At 34.3% G+C, this 13,541-nt stretch overlaps 1 protein-coding gene across 2 annotated transcripts in view; it reads right to left on the bottom strand.

Annotated features, from left to right (window-relative positions):
- Positions 1-13,541, bottom strand: part of ATL1 (atlastin GTPase 1) — a 54,061-nt gene that overhangs the window by 13,816 nt on the left and 26,704 nt on the right. For both annotated transcript variants that reach the window (XM_045822661.1, XM_045822663.1), the window contains one exon: positions 265-357. In XM_045822661.1, the coding sequence (XP_045678617.1) occupies positions 265-357 (93 nt within the window). The remainder of the gene's footprint in view (positions 1-264; positions 358-13,541) is intronic.

Here is a 13,541-nt window from a genome sequence, read left to right as displayed (position 1 = left end):
CAAATTAAAAGTTTTGTTTTTAGGAATAAATCATTGTTTTACAGATAATCTATTGTACAAAGAACTCTTTATCTGTATCATAACTATTGACAGTATTTTAAAATTATAATTCTGAAAGTATTAAATCTATCTTAGCTTGTTCATAAAAAGACTATTAGGGTCAAATGATGTGGCTACTGAGTATCTATTCAGGAAATCATTCAACAGAAATAGTTCTGTAGATTACTAATGGTGAAGTTTCATGCACCTAAATATCTAACAAACCTTGAGGCGTTTTTCCAAGAATTTGGAGCCACCATCAGATCCATATGAAAACTCGTATGGGAAACTCCAGTCTCGAACAAGAAATATCAGACTCTAAGAAATAATCAGAAAAAAGGATTGATAAGGGCTCTCTCACTTGCCTCCTTCTGCTTTTTAATTGAAACCAATTAAATGATATTGTCACTTGAATAGTATTATTTACTACATTATGGAACTAAAAGCAAACATAAAATCTTTGAAAGTTTCTGAGCAGTCTCTCGTCTATTAGATCATCTTATTTCCACTCAGTGTAAACTAAAAGCTGATCGAAAACTGATCATAGTTACAAAGTGCTATTCAGCCAATTTGAGGGCATCTCTGTCTCTCATTTCTTGGTGGAGTGCATTCAGCTTGGCATTTTAACAGCTTTTTATGAAGATTCTAATTTTATTTGAGGAAAGTTTTCTTCTATTATCTCTTTAGATATTTTTTCTCTATTATGTGTGCCCCATCCTCTCCTACATGGGCTCTCTTTATGCATTAATGGTACAAAGAGGAGTGGGAATCCAGGTATTGTGGGACCTGAAGCTTAGATAATCTGTGGGGGGAGGGCTCAATAAGAAAAAGAATACAAAATTAGGCTTGAAAGTGGGTATTTATTTAGAATGACAAAAATAAATAAATAATTCAAAAAAGCTGACAAATCTCTCTCTTTATGCCCCCTACTTCACACACACTCCAGGAAAATAACTAACATATCATTTTAATACATTTTTTTCCCTACAGTTACTGGCTGCAAATGATTTGATCACTTGATATGATGATTTTGAAATATTTTCTATTAGAAAGCTAATTCAGTCTTCTAACAAGGCCAAATTTTTTATTATAAGACATTTTTATTAATAGTTTAGAAATATTTCAGCTTCACAATTTTTATTTATAATGTTATGGACACTTCATTTCCTCATCTCTCAAGGAGGGATAATAATAGAACCCATCTCACAGGACTACTAAGTGAGATAATATATAAGGCATTTAGAACAGTGCCTGATACATAGTGCTCTGTTAGCTATTTGATTTTGATTTTAATGGCCAAGTAGTATTTCAGCACATGGATAGACCATAGTTTATTTTGTCATTCATAATAAAGATATAGTGCTAACATATCTTTATTATGTTACCAACCTATTTATATATTAAGATATATATAATCTATAAATTATATATAGTTATATAATATTTAAATAATATAAATATTTATATTATATAAATCTATAAATATATATAATATTTATTATATATAAATAAAAGATATATATATTTTTATTAAGATATAAATAGGTTGGTGCTAATAATGCCAACATATTTATATCTTTGTCATTTATATATCATAAAAATATATATCTTTTATTTATATATAAATTTATATATATCTACATTTAAAGATAATTGGCTATTTAAAGGTAGTGGGTATAGGTCTTTGTAAATATATAAAATGTCTGTTTTTAAATATCTATAAATATATATTTAATTTCCATCAAAATTTTTGTCAAAGTAAAATATAACAACTTGTATTCAGAACACTTATACCTAAAACATGTATTCTGAAAACAGAGGTTAACTAGGAAACAATTTTGCAAAACAGAAATTCATGAACCAGGATAAATGAAACCAAGTATGTGGGTTTGGCTATATTTTGCATTTTTCTTAGGAGATTTTTTGTCTCATTTCTTGGTCGTTTTCACTGGACACCTTCCAAAGTCTACATAATGAGGACCATGTGTAGAATAGCATCAGGTATAAAGTCTTAGTTTTTCAAGTCAACAATCTATATTCTATTTTTCTATCTATAGTGTCAAATTCCCATGTTCTCTGCCTAGTGCTCCCACCCAATGGGCTGGTAAACTGGCTCTCCAAACAACAAAACACCTTGATTTGTAGCATTTGACACTTTCTGTGATGTAAGTATATACACCATGACTGACTTCAAGCTACTGTTTAATAATGGGCTTACCTAAGTCCTGAATATTTTACTGATTAGCTCTTATGAACTGATATAAGCCAGCTAATAAGCAAATCCATTGGTCCCATGCCCTCCCATGATAATTTGTATGATTTATATTTATCATGTGTGGAATTCTATAAATCTCGGTCCTTATTTCAAAAGCCATCAGTTTTCTATACTGCTGAATCCTGATTTATTCATACATATAGGTAGAGATAAAAATGAAGGTTATAAATTATCCTAATTTTCTCAAATAAAAACATTTGAAGCCATAAATACATTTTTAAAATGAATTAAATCCAGTTAGGTAACTGGGGCAAAAGATGGACCTATGCTGTATCCTATAAATGATCATATATATTTTTTAAATCATGAAAAAACATTATCATCTTTGTTAACTTCCCTTTGGAGACTATATTCTTTAGGAAATTATTCAAAATGAGTGTCATAGCACTAGTATGAGTGATAGTGAAAAAATCCCAATGTTTAACAATTGGGAAATGGCTATACAAATTATGGCATATTGATATGCCAATATATAGCTATTAATATTACAAATATGTGAAATGTATCAATACATGCTTTATGTTGGTTATAGAGGTGACATGGGTTCACAATAGAAAAAATAGTGAATTTTCTGGAGTGAGGAAGAGGATAGAAGTGGTTGGTGCTAAGAAAGCTTGCTAAATTAATTGAACTTTTATTTAAAGTTATTTTACTGTGGAGTTTTTCCTCTATCTCTAGTTTTTCCTTTTTCTAATTTAAATATGAATTATTTTGCTGCTATCTTAAATGTTCTGAGATTTAAATATATTTGCATTTTATCTTTTAATTACATAATGTTTAGTATTCCTCTGGTTTGAATTTTGTTGCTTTAATCTTAAATATTTATAAATAGCTTTGGAAGCCACTTTTGCTACTACTTAATGAGTTTCTCAATTCAATTTTAGACACTTAGATTGACAAGTCCAAAACTGTTTAGGACTTAGTTGATTCAAATTTAGTGAAAACTTTTTCTTTTCACAGACATTCATAATGCCAATAGTTTACTAACAAGTGATGATCTCTTCAAGTTTTTTCTATTTGTTCACAGTTCACATTTTTAACCAAAAACAGTAACTTACTCTGTCAACTAATCTATCTGAGCATTGGTTGGTCTCATTTGTTTTATTTTTTAATATATTTTATTGATTGTCCCATTTTTTTCTCCTCTTTACTCTCCTCCACCTTAGGTCATGTTGATGGGTCATACATGTAAGTTCTTTGGTTTCTCCATTTCCCATACTATTCTTAACCTTCCCCTATTTTGTACCTAGCATTTATGCTTCTTATTCTCTGTACCTTTTCTCCCATTCTGCTCCTTCCCCCTCTCCACTAATAACCCTCCATGTGATCTGCATTTCTGTGAATCTGTTCCTGTCCTAGTTGTTTGCTTAGTTCATTTTGTTTTTTTAGGTTTGGTTGTTGATAGCTGTAAGTTTGTTGTCATTTTACAGTTTGTATTTTTGATATTCTTCTTTTTCTTAGATAAGTCCCTTGAACTTAATAAGGCTTGGTGATGATGAACTCCTTTAACTTGACCATATCTGGGAAGCACTTTATCTGCCCTTCCATTCTAAATGATAGCTTTGCTAGATAGAATAATCTTGGATATAGGTCCTTGCCTTTCATGATTTGGAATACTTCTTTCCAGCCACTTCTTGCCTGTAAGAATTTTTTTGAGAAATCAGCTGATAGTCTTATGGGAACTCCTTTGTTGGTAATTGTCTCCTTTTCTCTTGCTGCTTTTAAGATTCTTTCCTTATCTTTAATCTTGAGTAATGTAATTATGATGTGCCTTGGTGTGTGTGCTTCCTTGGGTCCAGCTTCTTTGGGACTCTCTGAGCTTCCTGGAAATCTATTTCCTTTGCCAGATTAGGGAAGATTCTCCTTTATTATGTTTTCAAGTAAGTTTTCAATTTCTTGCCCTTCGTCTTCTCCTATGGCACACCTGTGATTCAGATGTTGGAAATTTTAAAGTTGTCCCAGAGGTTCCTAAGCCTCTCCTCATTTTTCTGAATTCTTGTTTCTTCATTCTGTCCTGGTTGAATGTTTATTTCTTCCTTTTGTTCCAAACCACTGATTTGAGTCCCAGTTTCCTTCCCTTCACTGTTGGTTCCCTGTACATTTTCCTTTATTTCACTTGGCAAAGCCTTCACCTTTCCCTTTATTTTGTGACCATACTCAATCATTTCTGTGAGCATCCTGATTATCAGTGTTTTGAACTCTGCATCTACTAGGTTGGCTATCTCTTCATCACTTAGTTGTATTTTTTCTAGAGCTTTGATCTGTTCTTTCATTTGGGCCATATTTTTTTGTCTGTGTGCACCTGTTATGTAGTAAGGGGTAGAGCCTTAGGTATTCCCCAGGTCAGGGCAACCCACTTCCCTGCACTTTGGTGCTGGGGGGGATGGGGTCTGAGAGGGAACAATGCCTTTTGCTCAGCTCTCTGCTGGCTTTTAGTGACTTCCCCTGCTACCCATAGCAAATTGGGTCCTTCTGGTGCTGATTCCCAGGTGGGTGGTTTTGTGTACCTTCTAGGACCCTGTGGGTCCCTCCAATGAACTCTCCTGAGAGGCTGGAAGTTTCTCATTCCACCTCAACTACCACAGATTTTTTCAGTCAGAGGTTTTGAGGCTTTATTATCCCGAGCCAGAACGTTGGGTTGCTTGTTCTGTCTTACTCACCAGTTGTTCCTCCCAGTTTATCTGTGTGCAAATATGGGACCACCTGGACTGCCACCTCGCCCCCCCTCTCCCCCCCTACCCTGGTCCTCCAGCCATTGCCTTACCATGAGTCCTTTCCCCTTGGCTGCCTGTCTCCACCCCTCCTACAGGTCTGGATGAATGTTTCTTCTTTAACTCCTTGATTGTCAGAATTCCATACAGTTTGATTTTCTGGCAGTTCTGGTTATTTTGGTTTTTAAATTTGTTGTTGTCCTTCTTCTGGTTGTGCGAGGAGGCAAAGTGTATCTCCATCTTGGCCTATATCTGACAAAGTGTAAGAAGCAATGGTACCTGCTGATAAGACTTAACATTCCTTTCCAGAATTTATAATGCAGTTCCCCAGTCTATGCCAATGGATCCTGAGAGTAACAAATTCAGAGAAGAGAAAAATCAAAGCAAGTAGCCTAATTACCGTATAATACTTCAACTATCAGCCTGACAAATGTTAAAAAGACAACAGAATCTAGTAGGTATTGTAAACCATATAGAAGATTGTCAGAAAAAAATGGTTTTATTCTACTCTGTCTCCTCTCCCCACCCCTCCCCAGACCACAGGGGAGAGATTCATACTCTCTCACTCACAGCATACCATCGTCTCTCCAAGCTAAGGCCCCTTTTTCTTTATTTCTTCATATTTTACCCAGATCCCCACTCCCATTTCTCAAGTATCTGCTCTTCAATCCAATATATAGCATATGTAGAGTATTTTAAATAATCATAAATAATATGTTATAGATCTCCAACTTTTTTCTGCTCTATTCAGTATGAATTTTAACACTATTATTCATGCTACTGTGTATATATATACACTGCTGGTTCACTGCCATTGGATGTTGCAGATATTCCAGAGTATGCTCTACACCATATTTTATGTATCCATTCTTCTAGTGATGGACACCTAAGTTGCCTCCAACTCCCCACTACTTCTACTACTCTATCAATGCTCCAATGGATATACATGTACATTTCCTCTGCTCCACAGAATGGCTGCTCCAATCTGCACTTTCACTAACAGGTCCTGGTATTCCCATTCATCCAAATTCTCTCTATCATTTTGTATTAACCACACATTCTACTTTTTGCCTATTTAACAAGTGTAAAGTGGTATGTCTATTTTAATTTTTATCTGGTATCAATAAGATTTCACATTCTTCAAAAATGTGTTAGCCATTCAGGTTTCCTTTCTGTGGATTGCCTATATACCCTTTGCCTCTTTTTATTTTTAATTTTATTATTATTTTTATTGCTGTTGAAGTACAATTGTCTCCATTTTCACCCCACGATGCCCCCCCGCCCTACCCATCCCCATCTCCCACCCTTGAACCCACCCCCTTTGGCATTGTCCATGTGTCCTTCATACATGTTCCTTGATGGCCCCCGGTTATCCCCTATAATCCCTTTACCCCCTCCTCTCTGGTCACTGTCACATCGTTCTTTATTTCAGTGTCTCTGGTTGTATTTTGCTTGCTTGTTTGTTGATTAGGTTCCACTTATAAGTGACATCATATGGTATTTCTCTTTCACTGCCTTGCTTGTATCACTTAGCATAATGCTTTCCAGTTCCATCCATGATGTTGAGAAGGGTAGGAGATCCTTCTTTCTTTCATTCTGCTGCATCTTTCTATTGTGTAAATATACCACAGTATTTTTTTATCCACTCATTTACTGATGGGTACTTTGGTTGCTTCCAGCACATGGCTATTGTGAATTGTACTGCTATGAACATTGGGAAGCACAGGTTCTTTTCAACTGGTGTTTCAGAATCCTTAGGGTATAATCCCAACAGTGGTATTGTGGGTTAAAAGGCAGTTCCATTTTTAGTTTTTTGAGGAAATTCCATAATGTTTTCCACAGTGGCTTCACCAGTCTGCATTGCCACCAATGGTACACCAGGGTTCCCTTTTCTCCACAACCTCTCCAATATTTGTTGTTTGTTGATTTGTTTATGATGGCCATTTTCACTGGTGTGAGGTGGTATCTCATTGTAGTTTTAATTTGCATCTCTCTGATGGCTAGTGATGCTGAGCATCTATCTTTTCATATGCCTCTGGGCCCTCTATATCTCCTCCTTGGAGAAATGTCTGTTCAAGTCCTTTGCCCATTTTTAAAGTGGGTTGTTTGTCTTCCTGGAGTGGAATTATGTGAATCCTTTATATATTTTGGAGATAAAACCCTTGTCTGAGGTATCATTCACAAATATGTTTTCCCATACAATTGGTTCTCTTTCCATTTTAATGCTGTTTTCTTTAGCTATGCAGAACCTTTTTATTTTGATGAAATCCCATTTGTTTATTCTTTCCTTTATGTCTCTTGATCTCGGAGACATACCAGTGAAAATATTACTGCATGGAATATCTGAGATTTCCTACCTATGATCTTCTCCTCTAGGACTTTTATGGTGTTACAATTTATATTTAAGTTTTATCCACCTTGAATTTATTTTTGTGTATGGTGTACATTAGTGGTCGAGTTTCATTTTTTGCATGTAGCTGTCTAGATCTCCCAACACCATTTGTTGAAGGGTCTATTTTTACTCCATTTTATGCTTCTGCCCCCTTTGTCAAACATTAATTGACCATAAAGACTTAGATTTATTTCTGGACTCTCTATTCTGTTCCATTGTTCTGTGTGTCTGTTCCTGTGCTGTGACATCCTGTTTTGATTACAGTGACCTTGTAGTACAGTTTGATATCAGGTATTGTGATCCCTCCTACTTTGTTCTTCTTTCTCAAAATTGCTGTGGCTATACAGGGTCATTTACAGTTCCATATAATTTTTAAAATGTTTATTCTATATCTGTGAAATATATCATTGGTATCTTAATAGGGATTGCATTGAATCTGTAAATTGCTTTGGGTAATATGGACATTTTGATGATATTGATTCTTCCAATCCATGAACATGGTATATGCTTCCATTTATTTGTGTTTTCCTTAATTTCTTTCTTCAGTGTTGTGTAATTTTCTGAGTACAGGTCTTTCACCTCCTTGGTAAGGCTTACTCCTAGGTACTTTGTTTTTCTTGTTGCTGTAGCAAATGGGATTTTTTTCTTGACTTCTGATTTGATCTTTTGTTGTTGATGTATAAAAATGCCTCCGATTTCTTAATATTGACTTTGAGCCCTGCTGTGTTGCCAAATTTGCTTAAGACTCTTTCCTAAAATTAAGTGCAGTTTATCATTTTTGAACATTTTGTTTTTTTAAAGACTATTTTAGAGCAGTTTTAATTGAGAGGAAAATATAAAGTATTGGCCAGTACCACCTGTCCCTATACATGTAGAGCTGCCCCATTTATCAACAGTACTCACCAGAATGGTGCATATTTTTAAACCAAAAGTGAACCTGCATTGACACATCATAATCACTCAAAATCCATAGGGTTCACTCTTAGTGCTGTACATTCTATGGGTTTGGACAATGGTATAATGACATATGCCAATCTTTATAGTATCACATAGAGTATTTTCACAGCCTTAAAAATCCTCTGCCTATTCATCTCTCCATTCCTTGCCACCCCTACCATCCTCTGATCTTTGCCTCCATTGTTTTGCCTCTTCCAGAATGTCATACAGTTGGAATTATACAATATGTAGCCTTTTTTCAATTTGGCTTATTTCACTTAGTAATATGTATTTAATATTCATCCATGCCTTTTCATAGACTGATAACTCATTTCCTTTTTAAGCACTGAATAATATTCCATTGTCAGGATGTATACAGTTTATTTATCCATTTATATACTAAAGGACATCTTGTTTGTTTCCAAGTTTTGGCAATTATGAATAAAGCTGCTATAAACATCTGTCTGCAGCTTTTCGTGTGGACATAAGTTTTCAGCTCCTTTGGGTAAATACCAAGGAGTGCAATAACTGGATCATATGTTAAAAGTATGTTTATTATTTTGCAAAAAACTGCCAAACTGTCTTCCAAAGTGGCTGTACCATTTTACATTCCCACCAGATATGTATGAGAATACCTGTTGCTCCACATCCTCGTTTGTGGAGCATTTGGTCTTGTCAGTGCTCTGAAATTTGGCCATTCTAATAGGTCTGTAGTGGTTCCTTTGCCATTTTTTTTTATTGGCAAAACTTCCTTACTTATTTGCAAAACTTCCTCGCATATTCTATATATTAGGTCATTGTTGACTTCTGACATTGTCAGTATCTTCTACCAGTCTGTTCACTCTGTTTATAAAGTCCTCTGATAAATAAAAATACTCTTTAATGTAACAGTACTCATCAACTTTTAACTACATGGTTTATTTTGTGAGGGTCTTAGTAAATAAGTGTTTCTTCACCTTAGTTCAGAAGGATATTTCAAACATTTTCTTCTATTAGTATAGTTTTAACTTTTATATTTAGTTCTTTAATCCAACTGGAGCTTACTAGTATACATGGTGTTTAACAGAAATTCAACTTTTTCTTCAAATAGTAAATTATTTTTTCTAAACTCAAGCTATTAATCCATCCATTTCCCACTGGTTTATGATACTACCTCTGTTGAATACAGGGTTTCCATATATATGGGGTTATATTTGGAGTTTGTTTAGTTCTGTTGGGCTTTTTTCTTGTATCTGTACAGGACCACACCATTTTCATTTATGTGGTTTCTTAATGTGTATTCAATCCTCCGATTTGAATTTTCTTTTTAAAATTTGACTTAAATAAAAATAGAATTTAAATCTTCCATAAATAAGTTATAGAAAAATAAGTTATATACAAAAGGATTTCTTTAGAAATCCTGTGGTGGTTTTAATTGGAATTACACTGAATTTATTAATTTGGGGAGAACTAAATTTTCTATAATAAATCATCCCATCTGAAATATGTCTGTTTTATACAAATTTCCCTTTCTAATCTTTAATGTATCCTTGAATTTTTCTGCATGAAAGTCTTTGTATTTTGTGAGTATTACCAAAGGTTGTTTTTTTTTTTTGTATTGTGAATGGTACACCTTTTAAAAAACTTATATTTGCTAGTTGGTAATTACTGGCATTGAGACATACTATTAAGCACATTAATAAAACAAATACCTGTGGATCCACAAACCCACTTAAGTAACTGAACATACCAATAACACTGAATTCCTGTGTGTCCCTCCCTGACGTATCCTTATTTCTCCTCTCCAGTGGTAATCACTATCCTAAATTTTGCTTTCATTGTAATTTTATCATATATGTATATTCTTAAACAATACACTGTTTAGTTTAGTTTTGCTCATTTTTGACTACATTAAAAATGCCATCATACTGTAGCCTTTAAAAGGCAACTTTTTTCATTCCACAGTATGTTTTTAAGACTGATCTATCTTGAAGCATGTAATTCTTACTAGGTTCTTTTATTTTCCTTAGGGTTCTTCTGTTGTTTTTCTTTCTCTTAATTTGTGCTTACATAACTGATTTTCTGCCTTTCTTCTCTCCTAAAATAAACTTTTAGGGCTATATTTTTTCCTCCAAGTACTGTCCTCATTATAGTATTTATTTTCAACATGCACAACTTTAAAAGCATTTGGTTCACAGTATTTTCAAATTTTTATTTTTATTTTGAATTGATTCACAAGTTATTTTTGAAATATATATTTAAATTTCCAGAATATGCTTTTTAAATGAACACTTTCTTATTAACTTTTAACTAACGTATTCTGTGGTCATAGAATGAGGTCAGTATGAATTCAGTCCTTTGAAATTTGTGGAAACATGCTCTGTGGCATTGTATGTGGTAAATTTTTATAAATGCACTCTGTATGCTTAAGAACAATGTTTATTCCCTGTGTTAGGTATAGTATTTCATACATGTCCAATAAAGCAAGTTTATTAACCCTGTGTTTCACCTCTCTTTCTCTCGACCAATTTTCTATTTGTTTGACCAATCAATAGTTAGGAAAGCTGTGTTTGAATGAATTTACCCATTTCCTCTTATGATTCTACCAATTTTTACTTTATATGTTTTGAGACTATTTGACATACATATTTAGAATTCTTACATTGTCCTGGCGAAGTGAACTTTTTGTCATTATCAACTTCTTTATTCTAAATAATTCTTATTTACTTGAGGTCTCACATCAACATAGCTACCCAAGTTTTCTCTCATGTAGTATGTGCTTGGTATATCCTATTATTATGTTTTAGTATGTTTCTTATAAATAACATATAGATGATTAGTTTGATTTTTATAGAAACTAGTAATCTCTTTTTAAAAATATTTAATTTATTTATTTTAGAGGGGAAGGGAGGGAGAACGAGGGAGAGAAACATCAGTGTGTGGTTGCCTCTCGTGCACCCCTTACTGGGGACCTGGCCTGGCCTGCAACCCAGGCATGTGACCTTACTGGGAATCAAACTGGTGACTCTGGTTCGTAGGCCACTCAGTCCACTGAGCCACACCAGCCAGGGCAGAAACTAGTAATCTGTTTTACCTGGTGTTTAAATCTATATTTACTGAAATCATGAATACACTTGGACTTTACCATCTTGGTTTGTGGTTTCCTTGTGTCCCTCTTTTACCTTGCTTCTCTTTTTTTCTAGTCCTCTTTAGAGTGATTACAATATTTGCTTATTTTATTTGTTTTTGCTAATGCCATTTCCATCCTCTATGGCCCTGGATGTACTAGTTGTATTATTCTTGTGATAATTCTTGAAATTTTAGCAATCACCTAGTATATTTTTTTTAAAACTCCTAACTGATATGAGGAACAAAACTTACATTCTATTTTGTCCAATATTTTGGTTCTGTCTTTTTTAACTACCATAAATTAGAACTTATTATTTCATATATATATATATATATGTTTGTTTACATTTGCATATGTATTTACCAATTTATTTACTCACAATGCACTCTTGTATTATTAAGAAACACCCTTTTATCTCTAGTAATGCTTTTTTCCTAAAGTTTACTTCATTTGATATTAATGTAGCTACACTAGTTTTCTTTTGTTTAGTGTTTACATGATAATACTCATCCACTCATTGGCCTCTCCCTTCCCTCTGATCACAGTTTTTTACTATTGTTAATACTCCTTCATTCAAACAAATTTTTGATTTTCTGTTGAGTCTTTTTATTGTCAGAAAGAAGGTATATACAAATTATCCAATTTTCTATTACTGGACGCAAAAAAGATTCATCCCTTATTTCTTAAGAATATTTAATATGCTTCTATGGTAGTCTGCCTCCAGTAAGGTTCCCAAGATCCCTAACTCCTGGTATTCCCACCTCTGTTTAGTCTCTTCCCAGGTTTTGCCAGGGGTAGTCTGTATGACCAATAGAATTTGGAAGAACGAATAGTGAATGTCTTCACTTCCAAGATTAGATTATAAATGTTGCTGCTTCTCTCTTGGCCGCCCTCTCTGGCAATGGATTCATTTACTCTGAGGAATGCCTGTTGTAAGCAGCCCCTACAGAAAGGTCCACGTTGGGAGGAATTGAAGTCTCCTGCCAACAGCCATAGTGGCTGTTGGAGCTTAGAAGTGGACTGTCCAGTCAAGTCCTCAGAGAATGTCTCCTGGCCAACAGTTTGAGCAAGACCTCTTGAGAGACCCTGAGCCAAAATCACCCAGTGTAAACCACTCCAGATAGATTCCTAACCTCAAAAGCTGTGAGAGATAATAAATGTTTATGATTTTAGGATGATTTGTTATGCATCAACAGATAATCAATATAGCTTATTTTACATTGTTTGCCATCTGAGCCATTAATTATAGCCCTTTGTTAGTTGTTAAGTTTCTTTGTGTGCTCTCATTCCTCCAAAGGCATTATCCGTTTTGACTGGTGACATGTATCTGAAGGGAGAGGCTAAATTCTAGGGCTTAGCTTGAGCCCCCTCTGATAAGCCCAGGCTGAAGCAATCATGCTTCAAGTAGACAGTCTTCGGTGGTTAAATCTCTTCCTCCTCCAGGTAACTGTTTTTAAGGGCTGTTTGACTTAGATATAATCTCTTAGTTCTTGGCATATAATTATAGGGATAGGGGGCCAGAGTATCTGCTTATACCACCCAATCCAAGTACAGATATTGCTCTGATATTATCCTGCTGTTCCCAACAGAGGCTGAGCTGTTTGTTCGTCTTCTATGACTCAGTGTAAGAGAGAGGTAATGGTTCCCACAGGTCAATGTGTAAGAAAGAGAACTCAGAAAACTGTTTCTGGTGCTCAGCCAGCTTGTGCTATGGCTTGCAACCACCTTCTGTTGTGCCAGGAGTATTACTTATTTGTTTTTAGGATTTGTCTGGCAAACTTAACAATTTTTGTTTGTTTGTTTTTGTGACATTGCTAGGGTTGAGTTTAGGGGAGAAAAGCTGATATTCTTGCAGGAACCAAAATATCTCATTCATTCTTTTATTTTCCCTTTCTTTTTTAAAAAATACAATTTGTTAAATTTTTATTTCCCTATTTCTATCTTCTCCAATCATCAAATAGCATTAAAGGGATATTCAAACAAACTTCTTCAATGAAATTTTTAAAAAGAGAAAGGAGTAGACCCTCTCAATACATTAAAATACTTGCTTATGGCCTTTAAGAAAATGTTAAAAGAATT

The sequence above is a fragment of the Phyllostomus hastatus genome, unplaced genomic scaffold (genome assembly GCF_019186645.2).
Source record: "Phyllostomus hastatus isolate PE091 unplaced genomic scaffold, TTU_PhHast_1.1 phas_scaffold_501, whole genome shotgun sequence".
Taxonomy (NCBI): domain Eukaryota; kingdom Metazoa; phylum Chordata; class Mammalia; order Chiroptera; family Phyllostomidae; genus Phyllostomus; species Phyllostomus hastatus.
Note: the sequence above shows the minus strand (reverse complement) of the source record. Positions and strands in the feature narration are given on the sequence as shown.